Source organism: Trypanosoma cruzi, genomic scaffold (assembly GCF_000209065.1).
Source record: "Trypanosoma cruzi strain CL Brener 1047053513037 genomic scaffold, whole genome shotgun sequence".
In the NCBI taxonomy this organism is placed as follows: Eukaryota; Euglenozoa; class Kinetoplastea; order Trypanosomatida; family Trypanosomatidae; genus Trypanosoma; species Trypanosoma cruzi.
The window spans coordinates 28403-48693 of record NW_001849257.1 but is presented as its reverse complement, the minus strand read 5'-3'; the positions used below and the strand labels follow the sequence as shown (position 1 = coordinate 48693).

At 52.6% G+C, this 20291-nt stretch overlaps 8 protein-coding genes across 8 annotated transcripts, besides 21 other annotated features; all 8 read right to left on the bottom strand.

Annotated features, from left to right (window-relative positions):
* Positions 1 to 4769: a sequence feature (areas not merged during assembly with more than two copies in the genome that could not be assigned to a particular haplotype).
* Positions 4770 to 5443: a sequence feature (haploid, Esmeraldo-like haplotype).
* Positions 4821 to 6062, bottom strand: Tc00.1047053504797.144 (hypothetical protein, conserved; the record flags this gene model as incomplete). The annotated part of the gene is made up of 1 exon (XM_809289.1): positions 4821 to 6062. The coding sequence occupies one exon, from the start codon at positions 6060 to 6062 to the stop codon at positions 4821 to 4823; it is 1242 nt and encodes a 413-aa protein (XP_814382.1).
* Positions 5222 to 5261: a microsatellite.
* Positions 5444 to 6123: a sequence feature (areas merged during assembly that could not be assigned to a particular haplotype. This can correspond to areas where the two haplotypes were merged or to regions with more than two copies in the genome that were merged during assembly.).
* Positions 6124 to 6467: a sequence feature (areas merged during assembly that could not be assigned to a particular haplotype. This can correspond to areas where the two haplotypes were merged or to regions with more than two copies in the genome that were merged during assembly.).
* Positions 6468 to 6954: a sequence feature (heterozygous, Esmeraldo-like haplotype).
* Tc00.1047053504797.140 (CLC-type chloride channel, putative) lies at positions 6787 to 8970 on the bottom strand (the record flags this gene model as incomplete). Its single annotated transcript, XM_809287.1, has 1 exon — positions 6787 to 8970. One exon carries the CDS (start codon positions 8968 to 8970, stop codon positions 6787 to 6789), a length of 2184 nt encoding a protein of 727 aa, XP_814380.1.
* Positions 6955 to 7049: a sequence feature (haploid, Esmeraldo-like haplotype).
* Positions 7050 to 8982: a sequence feature (areas merged during assembly that could not be assigned to a particular haplotype. This can correspond to areas where the two haplotypes were merged or to regions with more than two copies in the genome that were merged during assembly.).
* Positions 8916 to 8941: a microsatellite.
* Positions 8983 to 20291: part of a sequence feature (heterozygous, non-Esmeraldo-like haplotype) that runs on past the window's edge.
* Positions 9008 to 9044: a repeat region.
* On the bottom strand, positions 9187 to 9750 carry Tc00.1047053504797.130 (hypothetical protein, conserved; the record flags this gene model as incomplete). Its single annotated transcript, XM_809286.1, has 1 exon — positions 9187 to 9750. The coding sequence occupies one exon, from the start codon at positions 9748 to 9750 to the stop codon at positions 9187 to 9189; it is 564 nt and encodes a 187-aa protein (XP_814379.1).
* Positions 9842 to 9901: a sequence feature (T-rich).
* Positions 10034 to 10870, bottom strand: Tc00.1047053504797.120 (hypothetical protein, conserved; the record flags this gene model as incomplete). The annotated part of the gene is made up of 1 exon (XM_809285.1): positions 10034 to 10870. One exon carries the CDS (start codon positions 10868 to 10870, stop codon positions 10034 to 10036), a length of 837 nt encoding a protein of 278 aa, XP_814378.1.
* Positions 10942 to 10985: a sequence feature (T-rich).
* Positions 11275 to 11297: a microsatellite.
* Tc00.1047053504797.110 (hypothetical protein, conserved) lies at positions 11375 to 13822 on the bottom strand (the record flags this gene model as incomplete). The annotated part of the gene is made up of 1 exon (XM_809284.1): positions 11375 to 13822. One exon carries the CDS (start codon positions 13820 to 13822, stop codon positions 11375 to 11377), a length of 2448 nt encoding a protein of 815 aa, XP_814377.1.
* Positions 14029 to 14052: a microsatellite.
* Positions 14206 to 15132, bottom strand: Tc00.1047053504797.100 (35 kDa cyclophilin, putative; the record flags this gene model as incomplete). The annotated part of the gene is made up of 1 exon (XM_809283.1): positions 14206 to 15132. The coding sequence occupies one exon, from the start codon at positions 15130 to 15132 to the stop codon at positions 14206 to 14208; it is 927 nt and encodes a 308-aa protein (XP_814376.1).
* Positions 15339 to 15362: a microsatellite.
* On the bottom strand, positions 15687 to 16070 carry Tc00.1047053504797.90 (hypothetical protein, conserved; the record flags this gene model as incomplete). Its single annotated transcript, XM_809282.1, has 1 exon — positions 15687 to 16070. One exon carries the CDS (start codon positions 16068 to 16070, stop codon positions 15687 to 15689), a length of 384 nt encoding a protein of 127 aa, XP_814375.1.
* Positions 16162 to 16183: a sequence feature (AT_rich).
* Positions 16401 to 16427: a microsatellite.
* Positions 16597 to 19611, bottom strand: Tc00.1047053504797.80 (endo-beta-N-acetylglucosaminidase, putative; the record flags this gene model as incomplete). Its single annotated transcript, XM_809281.1, has 1 exon — positions 16597 to 19611. One exon carries the CDS (start codon positions 19609 to 19611, stop codon positions 16597 to 16599), a length of 3015 nt encoding a protein of 1004 aa, XP_814374.1.
* Positions 16769 to 16798: a microsatellite.
* Positions 19713 to 19738: a microsatellite.
* Positions 20062 to 20158: a microsatellite.

Sequence of the window (20291 nt, the reverse complement as noted above, 5' to 3'; positions counted from 1 at the left end):
TGCAGCGCGGGACGCCGCCCCTGCGACGCCCACACTCCACGGCGATGCGCTCGCTCAGCCCTCGTGCCGTTTCGTCACGGACAGGCGTCACCACGTCGGAGACCGTGCGTCGTGGCGTTAATCGAGGCTGACGGCGGTGGCGTGCCAGCAGCGCTGACAGGCGGCGGTGGACCAGTCCCTCGCTCACCCCTAGCAGGACAGAGAGCAGCGGGAGGGGCCGACAACTCTCCGTGCGGCATGCGTTCTTCCCGTGTCTGCGGATGCGAGTAGTGTCCCCCGTTTCCCGGGAACTTCGCAGGCTGCCGTCAGCAAGGGAGGTGCCACTCATCGTTCTGAGCGAGCAGCGGGCTGCGGGTACAAGATGGCGCAGCAACGCATTCAATACACCGCCGGGGCCAGGGGCCAAGACAAGCGAAGAGTCGCGAAAGGACAATTCAAGCGCATACAGCGCGAAGGGCCAAACCACATCCCGGCCACCAGGGGGCACGCAAGCACGAAGTGTGCAGACGGCAGTGGGGATCGCAGCAAGTGGGATTCAGACGATGCGACGGACGAGCGGGTTTCACTGCTGCCGGATTTCGTCGGCGCTTACCAGCGCTACACGTGTCGTCTGCGTGCCGTATGTGACGCACAGAGGCAAAAGCTACTGCGAGGCGGAGACGTTGAGCGGAGCCCGAGCCCCATAGCAGCACTCCAGATGACCGTTCCCTCACTGACGCCGGCCAAACCCGCAACATTAATGGCGCAGGGAGCAGACATGATAGCCATCCGGGAGACCTGGAAGTCGTCGGAGCAGATCGCCAGCATGCATACTGGAGAGTGTGTGCTCCACGCACAATCACGTATCCGCAAGGAATGTGTTGCAGCGGTGCTGGTGCGGAAAAACCTCCGCTCCAAGCGTATGCCCCTCATCACTCCTCAACGTGATTCCAGCCTCGACGTGGTGGTCCAATTCGCGCTGGGCCAGAACCGTGATCTTATTGTGGCGAGCACCTATATGAGGCCACCGCCGCAACCGACACAACCCCTAGGCGGTTGCTGAGCTGCCTCTCGGTCTCGTCGCCGCTCATTCCGTGTGGAGATTTCAGCGTGCGTCGCCCACGGTGGGAGCCCTTCCTGGAGACCCCTCCAAGCAACTCCGCTGTAGAATTTTATACAACCGCGCACGGATGCAGGACGCACCTCGGTTAACACCCCTGGTGAAACAAAGCATGCTCGTGGTGCAAGAGAGAGATCCTGTATCGACCGGACATGGTCAAGGCATCTTACCGTGTCCGACTGGACAGCCAATGTGCCGCCGCTCAGTGATCACTATGTGTTGGCACTCACGCTGCGTCAGGCATTTAAGGATACCATGCCCTCGGCACCCACTTCTGTGCGTCGAGTTTTCTACAGCTGGTGGAAGTCCAAGTGGGAGTCCTTCGCCAACGACCTCGACGCACAACTTCCAGCATGCGACCATAAAAAGCAATCAACCGGCATTAAAGCTTTTACGAGAGCACTTGCAGTTTCACTTCGACGGCATTGACCCCGCGGCATGCACAAGGATGATCCCAAGCTCCGGGGCGACACCCTTGCGAAGGCAGAGCGGATTGCTACCGACAGCAAGGCCCGCTGTCTGCAGTTACCGACGCCCGACCGTGAACAGAGACGCAACGGGCAAGGAGCCAATTCTTCCTCCTACTCCGAGAGCGCTCGCGCAGCAAATAACGGCGTCGCATCAGCAAGTTAAACCCAGGCAAACCACTCGCCTAAAAAATAAATTCCGGACGTAAAAAGACATCAATTCCGTCTCCCACAACGGCGTTGATGTGCGATGGCCGCAAGAATAATTTCGGGACAGCGAGGAGAGCAGCGGATGCGCTCAATCTTGGATTCCTCCCCACCTCGCAAGGCGATTGGGTTTTCCAACGGGAAAAAACGGAGAAAACAAGTCCTTGTGTATTTCTTCTCCCTCCCCTTCTTAGGCCGCAGAACAACAACGAGTCGGCCGCCTCATCTTCGATAGGTTCCTTCTCTCCCCTCTCTCTGGATGCCTCTTTTAATCGTACGGAACTGCGTGCAGCGCTGCGCAGCACACCGTACGGCAAGGCCCCGGACCGGACGAAGTCTACAGCGGGGCGCTACCACATCTTTCGACGAAGTGTCTCCGACTCCCTCTCCGCCGCATCAACCACAGCCGGACAGCCGGCACAATTCCGGTCCAGTGGCGACGAGCCACCATCGTCCCAGTCCTGAAACCCGGTAATTCGCCGGCGCTAACGGAGTCATATCGACCCATCAGCCTTCCTTCCATCGTGGGTAAGGTTGCTGAGAAAATGGCATTGAGGAGACTGCTTTGGCTGTGGACGCCTCGTCCGCACCAGTATGCGTGCCGTAGTATGCGTACCACGACGATGCAGCTGGCACACCCGATACACGAAGTGGAGCATAACAGAACCGATTACTTCCAAGCGAACCTTCCCAAGAAGAGCGGTGCTGGAAGCCAGCTCCACTGCAGACCCCATCGGGCTCCGTTGGTGCTGGTAGACTCCAGCAAGGCCTTTGAGTTCACTGGCTATCGAGTCCTCAGTCGCTTGCCGGCCAATATTCCGGGGGTAAACTGCCGAAGGTGGCTTGGAAAATTTCTGCGTGGCCGCTACGCGAAGACACGAGTTGGCAACAGACACGGCGATCGGTCTTCCACGCTGCGAGGAACTCCTCAGGGGTCCGTATTGGGAACACATTTTTGTTCTCCCTTTACGCACACCCACTTCTCAACCTGCTGAACGGCTTCTCAGGCGTCACAGCAGACATGCACGCGGACGACCTCTCCATTGTAATCAACGGCCACTCTCGGGAAGACGCCATTCCTGCAGCCAACACGGTCCTCAAAAAACTGCACGCGCGGGGCCAGTAAAGTGGCCTGGCCATCATCCCGTCAAGGTGCAAAGCCGCTTGGTTCACACTCTCCACGCACACGGAGTCAAACCATGATCGCAAAGGAAAGTGGTCGCTGGAAGTGGCTGATGTAAAATCCCAGTCATGGCCATGGGGGCATCGCGAACTGCGAAGCTTCTCGGCATGGATCTCGATCCGCAACTGACGCTAAATGTGGCGGCCGCCTCGCAACGGATATCGCAGCCACGCCGCATTGCGCACAAAGAGGCGGGGCCATCTCCACATGACCCACGCACGTTCATCATCGGATACGGCGCATCCAAATTGCGCTACGGCAGCGAGCTCATATGGGCAGTAGCGACGGATTCAGCGAAGAATGAGATGCAAGAGACGTACGCAGGTCTGGCACGCATCGTCAGCGGAGTTCCGAGCACTGTTGACCAGTAATCCGCACTCCTAGAAGCAAATATACCGCCGCTCCATGTCGTCCGCCTGCACGCGGCTCTCCATGTTTGATAACACACGCAATTGTCAGATGGACTGGGAGCGGAGATCAACGTCTGAGCCTTCGCCTCGCGCTGGTTTCCGCATCCCGCCGTTGTCTCGGCACGAGCCATATGCCTTCGTAGACGCATACGCAAAGGGCTACGGCATCACCGAGGACTCACCACGCGAAGAGCGGTTCTTTCGCGGCTCCATTCCTCCCTGGTCTGCGGCCTTCGCTCACCGGGTCGCCATCGGTGTGGAACTTCCGATAGACCACTCGATCACCGACGAAAAAGAACTGATAAGGGAAATGCGCAGAGTCAGCGAAGAGGCTCCAGCGCTGCACAGCCACCGCTCGTGGATACTCGCAGCGGACGGCGATTTCGACGTTCCCACGCCAGCCGGGGTTGGCATACCGCCTTCATCCCTGCATTCCTCGCAGATAATAGGGAAAGTAAGTAACAACTGCGGCACACGCCCTTGAAGCTGCAGGACGGAATCCAGTGCGCTGCTCCTGGCTCTGGAGTGGCTGATTATCCCTCGGATCCACCACAGACGTAAAAACCCCGCTTGTGGCGACACAAAGCCAGGCTCTCCTAGCGGCCCTCAACAAGGACCGGATCTGGCAGCGTCTCTTGACACTGATGCGTGCCGGCCGGTCCGTGCACCGGCAGTTTTTTTACGGACATTGTGGAGTGCATGTTGACGAGCCTGCGGCTCAGCATGCGACGCAGACCATGGCAACCGGACAATACACGGAACATGGAATCGCACCCATATGGCACACGGACCCGCTGACATGCTTTACTGCCCAGCCCAGCAACAAGTGGCGTCGTACCATTCGCCAAGACACTCACCGCTACTCGCTCTGTGGTGCCAGGAAGCGGTCTCTGCTACCGCAGGATCAGCCAACCTCCACAGGCACGCCAGTTGACACGCAGGAAACCTTTCACCATCTGCTTCTAGAATGCCCAGGCACCTCCGCTGCGCGCCAACGGGGGGCATTCAGGAAGATCCACGCAGCGAAAAGTTCTCTCAGTGGCAGTTGCTTCACAGCAGGAGGATTTTTCCGCTGCTCAACCGCCTCCTCGGCACCCAGATGGCATCGTGCGGCTAGACGCGTTGGTAAGAGTGGGAAAACAAACAAAAACAAATAAGGATTAGTGCACAAATGACAAAAGGTGACCGAAGCAACACAAATAAGATAATAAAGAAATAGCAAAGGAGCAACGCAAAGCTCATAGATGAATAATTACATGTATGTGTACGGGCCGTCCTTTTCCTTTTTTTTTTATGTCAATTTTTTCTTTTTACTGAAGTTTCTTTTCCTGCCGTCTTCGCTCGATTTATTTTCTGTACTCGTGCAATATATATGAAAGAATCCAAAACACACTACTCAACTAGCATTCACACATACACACTTCCCTTTTGGTACGCGAGACCACGTGTGGGGATTAATGCAACCCGCCCGCCCCAACTCCTGCGGCGGAGAAAGTATTCGATTTGCAATTCATAAACTTCTCTGTGCCACTAGCATTCCTATTCGTGACATGGCATGCGCCAAAACGTTGTTGACGGTGCGGAACTTCCTTCTGCTCTGGTTGAAAAGGTCTTATGACCTCCGCCACGGTGACGTGTGCTGGGCAGTTGCCGCTATGCCTCTGATACGGTCGCGGCGGAAGCGACGGTGACAATGACAAACGTAAACGATCTTGTTGCAAACTCCTTCGCCAAAAACTGCTGGGGGCTGACAGGGATCGTCCCACCGTCGTTGTTGACGCCGCGGCTACAGCGCCCGGCATGAGCGCCTTTTCTTCTTCACTGAAAACGGCTGGTGATGCTTCGACGGGCTCAGTGCTGCTGCTGCTGCCGTTGTTGTTGTTGCTGCCGCTACTTTCAACACTGACAGCGACACTTCTGCGCCGCCCCACGCGATGCTGCCGCATCTTATCCAAAAGTCCTGTTTTCCAGTCATTTTCGGTCAGACGACGGCCTATCATTTCTTGCGCCTCCGTGACGCGCATCAGCAACGCAGCGCGCTCCGTCAAAAAACCAATGAGCATTACCCGACGCTCGATAGCTAATATTCCCCTATAGAGGCGAAACGCCATGGCCCGGCGACCGGTGTTACAAAAATCAATAATGGCATGCCGCTTTTCACTCTCCGTTAACATCATCTCTCGTATCACCGCCTTTTCCCGCTCTCGGGCTATAAACAGTAAACGGCGTTCACGGAGTGAACCAGTACTTTGCTCCACCTGTGAAAAGTCCTCCTCCGTGTCAAACTCGGAGATGGTCCGCGGATGTTCGTAAAGCACGCTAGCGGTGGGCATGCTAACTTCCGGCCAAGTCCAAGACGCCGCCGTCTCTACACGGCGATGAAGTCTAAAGCGGTCGGAGAAAGCGTCATCAGCCGTCGTGGAGGAACATATGATCGTGTCAGACAACTCATTCTCGCATTTTCCACATTTTTGTGGTTCCACACATTGCGCGCTGGTTGTGACCGCTGCGGTCGTCGCAGTCATTTCTGACGGCGATAATGCCTTTGGTGGAGTTTGTTTTTCCTCCTCTCCCGCCGCGCTCCCCACACCCAACAGCAAGGGGCAGTTGGTACCATCATCCTCATTGTCCAGCTCGCCTCTATCAAATTCAGTGCCGGCCAAAACCTTTTTCCCACAGCAGCAGCAGCAGCCCATACGCCAGTCCCGTTCCACACACAAGCCGCCTCTATCCCCTCTTTTTCTTTTCTTTTGTCTGTTCGTATATATTTCTTTTGGTTGTTTTTTGTTTTTGTGTCCGTGCCCTAATTCTTTTCTCTTACCTTCCTTTTGTTATCCCCTTTCCTACCGTCTGGTCGGTGTCGCCCTCCCGCCCCTTCTGCTTTGATACGGCGCCCTCTCTGTCGTATCCTCCTTCCCCGCTCCATGTAACAATCTGAAAAGACGCCCAGCAGGGCCCCTTTTTTTTCCCCCCCTTCTTGTTCTCTCTCAATTTTTCTCTCTCTCTCTGTGTGTGTGTGTGCCTCCTTCCCCCCGTCACGCGCGCCTCCCTTCGGGTAATTGACGTGTGCTTGTCTCGCCGCTTTTCTTCCAATCCAAAACGCCCCTCAACTCTAGAGGGCGTAGAAGCACACAGAAAAGGACAACAGCTACAAAGCAAAACAAGAGAGAAAGCAGCGGGGGAAGAAGAAGACGGAATACCAGACGGAGTCGTCGTGGTGGCAGCCGCGGACCCCAACACACACATACCCACATACACAAATGTGCTTTTGCCTTGACCCTTTGCCCTCCTTATACACGCCGCCAGCACCACAACTCCCCCTTCTTTTGTTTATTCTTGACGCAATTTTTTTACCTTTTGCCCACTCACGTCCGCTGACGACGTCGGGCACGATGTGCCATGCCCCCTCGTCGTGGCGAGCTACATGTTCCTCAAGTGCTCTTCCCGCTCGGCCTCACGCAAAAACTTTACAAAGTCCTTCTTGCTGATGTAACCGACAAACCTCGAGCGGCGGCACACCATGATATGACGCACTCCCAGTGACTTGAAGAAGTACAGCATGCGTGACACCGGGCACTCCGGCTCCACTTGCAACATGGGGCTCTCCACAACGGAGGTGATGTCTATTTCAAGTTGGCCTTCCCGTAGATTTGTCGATGGCGCCGCGGAGAAGCGGACGGCGGTGTCAAAGTGAACGCGGCTGTCCTTTGCAGCAGCCACCTGAATCGCACGCACAATGTTTTTAGTGGGTGCATAACCCATCAGAGTCATGTCGCTCAGTGTGTTCACTACGGGAAAGCCTGACACATCCATCTCCTGCAGCAGCTGATTCAGTTGGCCAACCGTGAAACCGTATGCCGTGAGTACAGTAAACTGACGTTGTGCATACACATCTTCTGCAACGGCGTCGACATGGCACTCCTTCTTGGGATCGAGAAACGGTAAATTGTTCTCTGCAATGCCAAGCTCATATGTACCCTCGACCCCCACTGCCTCCGCCGCTGCCTTGGCGCATAGGATACCAATAATCACGGGTACAAGATAATCAAGCGATCCTGTCAGCTCAAACATGATGATAGCAAGACATATAGTCATGCGCGTTACTCCCGTGAGGACGGCGGCTGCGCCAACAATGGCGTACATCCCCGGTATAACACAGAGGTCTTGATCATAACATTCAGAAAAAATGTAATAACTGGCATAAGACTCTTGAAGTGCACGACACATGATGCCGAACGCTCGTCCATACAAGGCACCAATGGCAAGTGACGGGACAAGGATACCGGATGGAAGGAATGTGCCCATTGTGTACATACAGAGCAGCAGCTTTACGGTAGCCGCTATAAGGAGGTATATAAGGGTCTGCACATTGCCATCGTGGCAGAGTTCAATTGTGCTTTGCGGTGTGCAGTCTTGGAATGCGTCACCGAGCAACTCCAGCAAGTTCCCTGAACTGTACGGCGTGACAAAGTTGAAGACGGCTGTAATGGCCGCCACAACAGCTACTTCTGTCACACGCCACATTTTGAAGCGCAACTTGCGCCAACGAATTATTCGGATGTTCACCACATTAAAGAGCGATCCGACAAACCCACCAACCACCCCCAGGAGAGCGAAAAGTGGCAGCTGAAAGAAATGCCAGTTATGTTTGTAGTTCACGCTGAACTGCACAATGCGTCCAGTATGCCAGAGGTCTATCCGGGACTGAAACAACACCGCCGTCACACCGCAGATAAGGGCTGCCATCAAGGCCTTAAAGTTGTAAAAGCTCGATATTTCCTCCAATGCAAAGATGACACCTCCCACGGGTGCCCCAAAGGCCACCGCAACACCACCCGCCGCGCCCGCTGTAATAAGCTCGCGTTTCTTTGCCTCCAACCGATAGCTAGGGAAGACACTGGCGATAATCCCACCCGCGCATGCACCAATATGCACAAATGGTCCCTCCTTCCCAACCACAAGGCCGGAACCAGTGGAGAAACTCATGCCAATGGCTTTCGTGATAAGCGTCAATCCACCCAGGTAGCGGCGGACATGATGGCCTGACACAATTGTCTTCACCTCATTGATGCCGCCACCAGCTGCATAAGGTGCATACACCTTACAAAAAAAGGATGCTATCATCGCAGCAAATGTGGAGATGAGAACGTAAAAACAAAAATCGGCAAACGGCGCCACGCGATCCCCACGGCCAAGAAAAAACTCACCCCATGTGTAGTATCCGGTGCATTCTTCCTGCTCCACACAGCAGAGGTTACGCCCAAGCCAGAAGAAATTGGCGCAGATGCCCAACCGGAATGCCGACACCCAATGCGAACAGGCATCACAAAAAACGCCGAGTATACCTAAGAGAAGGCCTGTAACAAAGGCGGCAAGAAAACCTTCATTTTGTGTGAGTGCGTTTCGTGTATGAGCTGTAATGGAACTTCCATGGGATCTGTGGTACATTGCCGTGCGTCGCTCGTTTGCCTCGTGCTGTGAACTCACCCAGTCGATTGTTGCCCAATCGGACTCTGTTGGCGCGTTAACTATCCCGGTGAACTCGCCCGGCTGCCGCTGCTGCTGCTGCTGCTGCATGTTGTTATCTCTTGATTTCCATGCCATGCATCCGATTGCAAAAGGTAAGGTGAATGATAAAACAAAAGGAAGAGAGAGAAAGAGAGAGAAAGATAGAAAAAATCTCAAATACGGAAAATAAGGAAAGCGACTGCCAAAGAAACAACAGAAAAGGGGGTGGGGGATATAAACAAGGGAGTGCACACATAAAAAACTTTCATCGGCCTCATTTCCGTTTGACTCTTGCTTCCTCTCTTTACCAGCTCAGTGTCCATCACGCTCCTTCTCCCCCTTGATGCGCTTTACTCGTTCCGCAATCTTCTGCTCCATCACCCTTCGGCGCTCCTCCTCCGCTGCGCGTCTCTCCGCCTCGCGCTGCGCCCTGTCAAACGCGTCGCCCACCGCTCCCTGCTTCACGCGAAACGCCGCGGCAAACTTCTCAGCCGTCTTTTGGGCCGCCTCCTTCTCCACGCGCCTCGCCTCCCCCACTTCTTCCATGTAGTTCCGCATAAGCGAATCACGCAGCGTCTGGCACTCACGATCCACAACGTCGACTGCCACCCCGCCTGCTGTGCGCTCCTCGCGGTACAGGAAGACCTTCAGCTTGATGCTGCGCAGGGCCTCATGCCGCTGCAGCCGCGCGGCCAGCTCCCTGTTCTCCTTCGCTGAGCGCAGTGCCTCGAGTGGATTGACTGCTGCTGTTGGCACGTCATCTGTGTAATCCACTGGTGTGAACTTTGACAGTTGAGATATGGCCGCCCTGCTGCGCTGCACATAACCACTGAGGCCCGTCCCCTTCACACTAACAGACTCAATACCGTTGTACATGGCACACCCACACACCTGCACAAAGTGAAACAAAAACAAGAAAGAGGAATAAAAGGCTACAATTAAATGAGGAAAAAAATTTTCCATCCGCAAAAGAGGGAGAATAATAAAAAAAAAGCATTAAAATAGATTAAAAAAAAAAAAAAAGAAACAGTGAGTACCGCCCTCACCGGCTGAAACGGCTGCAGCAGCCGCAGGAAGAAAAAGAAGAAGAAGGGGCAATTAAAGAAACACACGAACGAGCGTCTTCTGCACCCGTCAACGCCATTTACGCCGTCCCCCCTCATGAGACAACAGGTGCCTTTTTCAGTACCTCCCCGTCCAATAAAAGGCTCTCGCCGTAGTGTTTCTCCAACCTTGAAAGAAACGCCGCACAACGTCGCAGCAATTCCTCTCGCGCTCGCAAGAATCGGACCTCATGCTCGCTACGGCGTTCAAGTACGTATCGGGTGGAGATCTCATCCATTTCCCACCGCTCCGACACTTTCATTCTGACACGCATGAAGCTCGTGTGCAGCTGCATGAAGAGCGGCTCCCCCTCATACAAATGATCCTGGAACTTGCGTGTGGAATTTTCGTGAAATATCGATGGGTCACGCGGGCTCCAAATCTTCCAGTGTCGCTGAGCATCCGTTGCATCGACCCCATATTCCCAATGGGATGGCATACTTGGAACCAGCATCGGGCCATAACCCACCACATTCTCCTCTTCACAAGAAGAAGACGCAACAACATAATTCCCCTGATCATCTTTTACGCTCGCTGCATCCATGTTGATCCCCGGGGCATCCCTCACCTGCCCTCTGAGCCCGGCGGAGGGCCGTTGTGTCTTATCCGTCATCCTACAATCGTAGCCGCAGTCAATACTGATGTAGCCGTCGTACGTGTCTCGTTGTCTCCGGGCGCTTTCAAGCGACGACACGGACTGACCGCTGATGTCTATGCCGATCTCCTGCATGACTTTGACGGCGAGCGGATGAACCGTCGCCTCGTGGTGAACGCCACCGCTTTTGATGAACACCGTGTTTGCCGTTAGGTGACGCAGGATCCCCTCCGCCATTTGCGTCCGCGCCCGGTTTGTCACCCCGGCGATCAGAATGCCGCGGCTGCAGCTGGCCATCTTCCCCCCACACCTAAAACAGGGAAGCAAAACACCAGTAATATAATATCGGCTATAAAACACTAGGCCCGAACAAAAAAACAAATGAAAAAAAAAGAAAAAGAAGAAAAGGAAATCACACACACATGCTAACTCAAAAAAAGCCAGAATGAAGCAACCCCGCCGTATGCATGTGCCTAAAACCCTTTTATATTTGTTATTGTTTTTCTTCTTTGGCGCACATACACACACACACAGGTATACCATTACTTTCCCCACACAAAAATAAAACCCACCAATAATGATGGTAGCAACAACAACAACAACAAGGAACGGAGAGGAAAGAGGCATCGTGTGAAATGTGTGCGTCCATTACACGATACACCTAGAAGTACAATAACTTACGGGTTTGGGAAAGAAGAAAAAACAACAACAACAACAACAACAAAGTTTAACCACCATCGAGTAATTTCTTTAGAACGGAAACGACCCACCCACTTTTTGTAAAAAAAAGAAAAAAAAACATTACCGATCACGCAGTACGATGTCAACTTCAATGTACGCTGGCTTAACCGATTTGAGCTTCACGAATCTTTCGAGCTCTGGGTCCTCCTTCAGCTGCCTCAAGACGACGGGGTAGATGGTGGAATGCCCACAACGGCTGTGTCGCCCACTGCCAATTACAATGGTTAGCCGTCGGATGCCTTTCTGCACACACAACTTCACGCGACGCCGTAACACCTCCACCGCTTCGTCCACATGAAAACCGTGCAGGTCAAGCGTTGATGCGGGGTCCTTCGCAAGCCGCTCCCGCTCAAGAGCAATCATGGCGATGCGGTTCAGATGGACGTACTCCGCACCGAGCTGCTTGCCATGGCGGCTTAGCGTCTTTGCCGTCTTGCCATCTCCACGCTTGTAGGCCTGCGTTGCCTGACTCATAACCCGAATACGACAAGAGTTGACGATGTACGCCTGTTCACGCACGCGTCGCCAGTCACCCAACTTGCGCAGTTCGTCATCCACCTCTTCGTAGAACCTCTGGATTTCGTCCCGTGTCGCAGTGGGCCGCAAGAAATAGGACGGTGGCTCCCCCGAGGTTGTCTTTTTAGATGCCGCGGCGAGTGCAAAAGCGGGAACCGTCTCTGTCTCCAGATTCAACATCTCTTTCGTCATCGCATTGAGTGCGGAGATGGTTTCTTCCGCGTCCCCGCCGGCCGCGCCAAAAGTGCTGCGCACGACCTCCTTCGGTACCGCAGGAAACATTTTGCACACTTTCTGTAGCCGAAATTCGTCCGATTGTTTGAGGCTACCGTTCCAGCAATTTCCGAAGGCCTGTTGCGTGATGTTTTCTGTTGAGCAAAGGAGTATTCCGTATGCCTCTGCGTAGTCCCCATTGCACTTACCCAAAACTGCCGCGATCGAGGGTACATCCAGGGCTGGAAACAATGAACACAGCGTGAGAAGAGATTCGTCTGCTGACTGCGTCTTCGTCTGCTCCAGCGATGCCTCCTCCTCGGTGCGCTCCTTCCAAAGGTACGCAACAACGTCCTCGACGGTCTCAAAGCCGTCCAATTTACTCAGCGTATCGGCCACCAAATCGACATCCCCGTTGGCAGAGCGAAGAGCATGCAGCAAAAGACGTGGCTCCGTGGCAGGGAACGCCTCAATAAGAGCCACGAGAGCATTCAACTCCATGTCGTCCAGTCTCCCATCGTCGTTGTCTTGAGGCGTCCGCTTCCCATCACCACTGCAACAATCCACATCCGATCCTAAATCGGGCAGAAAACTCGACAAATGCATTGCCTGTTGCCGCTCCCACGGTGCCTGCATCCATGACTCCTGCTCTCCCTCTTCCTGTTTTCGTTGTTGATGCTGCTGCCGTATTTGCAACGTTTCGCCATAATTTTTTTGCATTTCCTCTGGCTTCATGTTGGTATCACCCAGAGCTATTTCATCGGACAAAACTTTTCCAAACACCTGAGGTTTGGCGCGCCGCAAAAATTCCGCATTGTTTTCGTGACGGTACGGACAAGTGGACCCGCGATTGCACCGACCATTCAGAAATAAGACGCAAACGTCCTCGTCTCGATCCGCATGATTACAATTTTTCCCATATTTGCATGAGCCAAACTGAAATATGCAGGGATGCTTCCCCTTGTGCGATGGGGAAAAGGCGGTGGCGGCGGCCTTTGATGCGGATGACAACGCTGACGACGGCCCATTTGGTCCTTGCACCAGTGTTGATGATGTTGTGTTTTGCTCTGAAGGTTGTCTTCGCACCGCCTCCAAAAATGGTCGCGGCGCCTGCACCACAGACGCGCACGATGTCGATTGCATCTGCCATCCCAATGGATAGGGATCCGTGTGTGTGGGTTCGGATCCCTGGATAAGGTTGAAGCGACTTGGCAGTGGTGGCTCTCCCACCAGCCCCGTGACATCTGCATTTGGCTCTGCGTCACGTTCCACGGGTCTTCCAACAAGCAGATGATGTCCGTTCACTTTATCCAGCTTAATGATAACACCCGTCTGGAGCGTAATCCTCTCTTCACGCACCTCGGGGCGACGAGCCGCACGTATATCAACGCCATCCACATGGTGCCGTCTCTTGCAGGAGTCGGCAAAGGCACAATTCCCCATGAAGTGGTTGATACATACGTCGCCAGGGAGGTCTCGCAGGAGACAAAACTCACCGTAGCGACATTTCTTATACTGTACTATGCAAGGGTGTTTCTTCTCCTTTGGAGGGGCGATGGCCATCTCCATCTCACTATCATCGGGGGCTGGTTTCTCGTCAGGTGGCCGTGCTACATTCGACTGCAGCCGCTGCCGTTGTTTTTGTTGTTCTTGTTGTTTTTTTAGTATTCGAAGCGCGACATCAAAGTTGTTGCCGGCATCCTTCAGTGCCTGAGTTGATTTTGTTTTACTGAAGCCGCAGGACTGCAGTCTTCCTATGTTTTCTTGCAGGTGTCTCATTCTGCAATGGAAGAGAGAACTAAAAGAAAAAGAAAGAGAAAGAGAGGGAGAAAAGCATAAGAATCGGTCGTTATGACTGTAACGTGTGGCCGTACACTCCCTTACATACACACATGCCTCATTCGCTGCTGTTTTTTCCTTTTCTTTAAAGAGAAGTGAGATGGTTGTAGTGAGGACGCCGCCAAAGACACAAAAGAAGGGCTCGCCTCTCTCTCTCTCTCTCTCTGTCTTTTTTTTTTTTTTTGTCTTCCAGCGACAACCCACTCCTCCTCTTACATCATCGTCTGCACCCAAAGTTCCCCGAAACGGAATAAAGAGAGAAAGAGAGGAATAAAGGACGGGAGTTATTCCCTCCCTCCCTTCCTCTCTCTTCTTTTCTCGTATCAGTCGTCCGTGAGGTCAATGACACCGCAGTCACTGATGGTAATCTCCTTGCAGGGGCTTTGGTTGTGTTTTACATCTACATCGTGGATGGCCTCCACGACATTCATGCCGTCTATCACTCGGCCAAACGCAACGTAGCGTCCATTCATCCACGACATGGCCTTCATTGTAATATAAAAGGACGACGCATTCGTGTCCTCGTTGTCGTTGCACATCCCAATGACGCCAGGTGCGTCGTGTGGAATGGCATAAGATTCGTTTGGAAAATATCGACCATAGCACGAATAACCCCCGTTTCCGTTGTGGTCTCTAGAGATGTCGCCTCCCATCACCCACGCCCCACGCAATATACGGAAAAATGTGGATCCCCTGTACGTCAACTCAAGCGGCTGCGCCTCGCTTTCGCCATCTGGGACGACAGAAACGCTGCCAAGATCGCCATGGCACAAATGCCAAAAGTTGTTGCATGTCTTCGGTACCACCTGAGAGTAAAGCTCAAAGGTGATGCGGCCACAGGGAACATTGTCGATGGACACCGACATCCAGCAGTATCTGTTTCCCCGTTCCTGCAGGAACTTCTTCCATGACGCGTACGCCATCTTCTCATAGGAGTGGGCATCATCCGCGGGAACAGGGAGGAGACGAAAGCGGGTCTGTTCCTGCAGCATCTGCAAGAAAGCCTCACCGGACATGGCCACGCCACCATCCCGAAGCACAAAGACATCCATGTTTGTGTCGGCTACGCTTTTCTCATCAAACATCTTCTTTCGGCGGCTGTAGAAGTCGCGCGGGACTTCGCGAAAGATCTCCACGTAAAACTCGTCCCTGTACTCCTTCTGAAGATATTCGGCAGCCTCGCTGCATTTTTGGAACACCGGGTGGTTGATGAGGCCGCAGACGGTGAAGCTGTGACGCGTGGATGACATGCTGCGGCCCGGCAGGGAACAACGCCGAGTGGTGTGACTGACTTATTGGCTAATTCAGTGAAGCTCAGACCTCCTCCTTCCTTCCTTCCTTTACTTTTGCTCTGCAACGTCGTCTTCTTCGCTCCGGCAACAACAACACCAAAAAACAAAAGAAGAATTCATACGACCCCGCCAACACTACGCCCTCAGCATCAACGAAGACGCCGCACACACACACACACACACAGACAAGTTTATTTACGCATGAGCGAGTCAGACTGCATAATATATATAATACATATATCTAAATACAAATATATGTACCATTGATACGCGTACGCTTAAAGACTTAAAAAGAAAAAGAAATTGCGCAGCCAACGCAGGCATGCGCTGCAGCATCAATCGGAACAACAGTCTGTTACAACGGAAAAAGCACCATTAACAACACCCACACACAATGGTAAAGATAGCAAGGGCAACAGTCTTTGTGCGTGCATACAACCAAACAGCGTGCACAGACCACGTGGATAGGCACGGTACTGCACGGAATGTGTGTGAGCACGAGTCCTGGATTATCACTGACGCAGCCATCTCTTCACGGCGGTGTAACGCTCGGTACCATCTTCCCCATCGAAAAGTACGGCTGCACCTGACCCAATCAGCGGCCATAATCCACCAAAAGAGAGCAACAAGCAGACGCACATCGTGCCAGCAATACGATTCCGGCAAAGCGCTGACTCAATGTCCTCCCGCAGCGATGTGAGTGGAAGCGGCGGCGGCGGCATGGAAAAGACGCCACTCACGTTTTTCACGATGTTGCCTATAAAATCCGTGCCTGTCGAACTCGCTCTCGAGGGAGGCTCCGTGTAAATATCAGACAGGCACAAGGAGTTCACGTACATGTCCGTGATCGCGAATCCACCCGCAAAGCCAAACAACGCCCGACGCGCCCCTAACATGTTGATTTTGATGTTGTTCTGTTTTTATTTGGGTTTCTCGTCTACGCAACGTATGCGTACGTTTGCACCATTCACCTTCACAGTACGTGAGTTAAATAATAATAATAATAAAACGGGGAAAACACATGTAGAAGCTCCAAGGGCACAGAAACACACTTACACGCGTGTACATCCGTGCACGCACGCCCTCACACAAAGATGAGGAAAAATGGGATACATCAAAGTGGCGTTCTCATGTGAACTGTCATCTCGCGGAGAGATAATGGGTCACAGGACCAAGCAGCAGCCCGCTCCATGCCCCAGTCCCCCCCCAACTGCAAACAGCAGCAGAAAGAAGAAAAAAAAAAAAAAAAGAAAGATGACGTGGTTAAGAAAAACAAATTGACGGGGGACCCGCCCTCAACACAAGACCATACATGTGGATAAATAAGTATATACGTGCCTGTTAATTATCGTTGGGAAAACACAGAAAAATCAAACAAGTACATCGTATTTCTATCGCAAAAGCCTTCGCAATGAAGTCATCTCAGCTTCCGGGAGAGACGGGGTAAAGCAACAACTCCTTTACGGTGACATTGGCTGCGATGCGAAGTTCAACCCACAGGGTTGGTTTTTTCTCGTGCTCCCCCATGTACAAACGGACGGAAGCACCGTCTTCGGTGACCACATTCGCCAACAGGACGAAGTTTATCAACTTTTCCTCCTCCTCCTCCACCTCCTCCTCGTCCAACCTCAACTCAACCACTCGTACCGTTGGCTGTTTCGTCAAATGGACAGAAAATTTCTCGGCAGACAGCCTATGTGGCTGTCCAACCAGCAATGCACTTTTGGTCTTCTCACGCTCGCCAGAAGAAAGGAAGCCCAAACCGCCCAGCGTGCAGCCCAGCGGATGATCCGGCGAATTATTCAAAACAGATATGGACGTTATATGTGACCAATTTGTTCTTGCAGGAATAGCATAACGAAAAACATACCATCCACCCACAGACGCAACGACACCTGTCCCATCGGGAACATTCTCCTCGTCGAAGACAATCTGAGAGGTGGAATCCCCAAAACTGCCTTCAATAAGCAGGTATGGCAAAAAAAATTTATCTTCATTGGAGCCACGCCACCACGCCGCGTCAACAAACGCCAGCACACCATTAATGTTACTGCATCCAGCAAGACTTATTTTCGAACGCATGAGGGTCACGGCACTTGCGGAAGGCAAATTAAATCTCATGCTGCGATCACCCATCCACACTGGGTCTGTTATCCACTCCACGGGCAACACGGAGCGTAGTTTGCCATCATCGCTTTTCTGTGGTAACACGCACCAGGAGTGTTCCTCACTTGAGCTGAGGGAGAACTGATAACAGGGAATAAAATGCGTCCGGGAGAGTTGACACCACTCCACGACATGCGTACTCCCATCCACAACGCGTTTACCATTTAAGTAAAACTGCTTCCCCACACCTGAGCGGAAACAGCTCCAGACAGGCAGCGTGTCATACTCAATACACTTCCTTTCAAATATTTCCTGCAGCCCAAACCACATTTTGGCATCGGCACGAAGAAAGGTCTCCCGGTTAGCATTTCCCTCCATCTCCAACGTCCATCCAGGGGCAAAGAGTGCAACGGAAAGCTTCGCATTTTCCGCACATTCCGCGGCCTTGCCACTGTCATACCCACCACCTCCATACATGTTACTACGACCAAATACGTCCACTCCGACATACACTGCTCGAGCACGATCACCCGCAAGTGCCGCCGAGACGGGCAGTTGCCCTGGTCTCCATCCGTAATTTGTGAATAGACCACTAGCCACATCAAAAAATGGCTTGTTCTCTGGCGTGAGACCGTTCTGGTATCTCAGTTTTCCTTTTATGGTGACAGCATCGTACCAGAAGACCGTCCTTTCAGAGGAGGATAGGGGACGGTTCTTGTTGAGTGCATGCAGCAGCTTAGCCAAAAATGGCACCAACCGGCACGCAAGTATCGGGTCCAGGCGATTCTCAACGTTAATCAAATAACCGTCAAAATTATACGCGTTGCAAACTTCAACCAGCTGATAAATGACTTTATCCATTTCTTCCACGTTGTCAAGCATCATGCAAATGTCTGACGCGTCCCACTCCGTGAGGAAGGTGCCGAGCATGGGAACACCCTCACGGTGCGCGGTGTTGATCCACTCCTTCGGCGGGATGGAAACACGATGGTGCGAAAAGTAGACAAAGTAATCCACAAGATTCCAGTAGCTCACCGTGTAACTGGTGTCTACCACCGGGTTCACAGAGGAAGAGGCGTCACAAAGTGCGAAACGGGCGTAATCACTGGGATTGTACCCACCGCGCATATCATGGCAGACCAAAAGTCGAGTGGCTTTCAAGGGATTGCCAACAACACGCCGACGACAAGCCACAGCGGGCGTGATGATACCTGGTTTAGTAGCTGACCAGTCCCCCAGCTCCTTAAGGGATGACAGCGGCTGTCCGGCATCATGCTGAATAATTTGCAATGCAGTATCGCCTGGGTCCTGTTCCGTAACCCCTTCCGGGGGATCGATCCCCTGAACGTCATGCGGCACCTCATGACAGGTGGGGTTTTTGTCCACAGAAACAGATACGGGTGCCTCCCTATCCACCGCGTCCATCAGCTCGTTCAAATAGGCAATCATGATACTTAATATTTCCTCGCTGCCATCTGCATCACTAAGATACCATTGCTGCCCTGTGCCGGAAGGATGCTGACGCAGACGAAATCCAGAAAGACGAAAAATTTCAACCACGCCAAATTTCTCCAGTGGAAGCAATTTTGTCTTGTAACTTTGACTGGTTGTGAGAAGTCCTCGGTACTTAGGCTCAGTCGGTTGCTCCAATATATTCAACAGGGATGTGCGAAGAAGTGCAATAGCCCCACGCGTGATATCGAAGCCTTCCTGAGAGCCCGAGGACAAAAACTCATTGCTCTGTAGCATCGCCAAAGCGACCATAAGGTCTTCCTCTTCGGCTTCTGTAAGTTGCGTCCTTGTCGAATGCAGGCCAACTTCTTCGGCCGCGGGAGGGGCACCCCCTTGTAGGGTTGATGGCGAGGCCGAATTCCCAGCTGCAGTTACGCTCTCCAGCAGGGGACGCAACATACGACCAAGAGGCGTCCCCAACACTTTGGGGATCATATTGCGTATTTCATCTGGAATATCTCGGTTTACCAAAAATCTCGCCGCCTCCTGCGTGAAATGATTACAGTTACGGTAAAGAAGGCTGTAATCATTTGGACCAAATCCACTGCCACGTTGCTGCTGCGTCCACATAAGAAATTCCGCCTCCGTTTTGGTTGTTTCTCCCAGAACCTCAACGCGCCTTGGCTGACCAAAACGCGTTTTCCCCGGGGACTCGTGGACAATGCCCGTGCCGCCGTCAAAGTAAAACTCCTTCTGATAGACGACGATGGCGGTGTGCCAGATCGCATCCAACTGCTCCCCAATCAACATCTTGCTCATATTTTCAGCCATTCCGCCCGACAAGTCATAACAGTACAGTTGGACGAGTGATTGGCGCATACCGATCCCTTTTCTGCGGAGTAGTGAACTTCAGCCTCACCCAAAAAGTATCCTTTTCTCTTTTTTTTTTTTTTGTGTGTGTGTCCGCGTATGCCTTGTCGCTCTCTCTCTCTCTCTCTCCCTCCCTTTTTTTTTGTTTGAAAATGTTGTTGCCTTTTTCCGTGTTTGATTTCCTTAATAGTTTTTCTGCCAACAGAGAAATAAAAGATGTGATTTGAATGCCCTCCACCCAAAGATGGTTATGAAGGTGCCAGAAGAATCACGGACATCACTCGGCAAATGGCCAGTAGTTCAGAGCAACAAACAACACCGCAGCTGTCGCGGCACGACTCTACTGGATGGTGTATGGAGGGAAGGAAGTAGATGCGAACACGAATAAAATGGATAAAACGTGACAAGAGGCCTTCCACCACGTGAAAAGCCCATCAAACTTACAGGGAAAATCACGGGGAAAGAAAGAAAGAAAGAAAGAAAGAGAGAGAGAGAGAGAGAGAGAGAGAGAGAGAGAGAGAGAGAGAGAGAGAGAGAGAGAGAGAGAGAGAGAGAGGCAACATCAACCCGTACTGTGACACGGGAGAAAGCACCAGGACTCACACCAATTGTGTGAGACTGTCGCTGCTGTTATGTCATGGCGAAATCCTGATGGGAACAATGGCGGGAGGCATTGACCGCCGTGCATG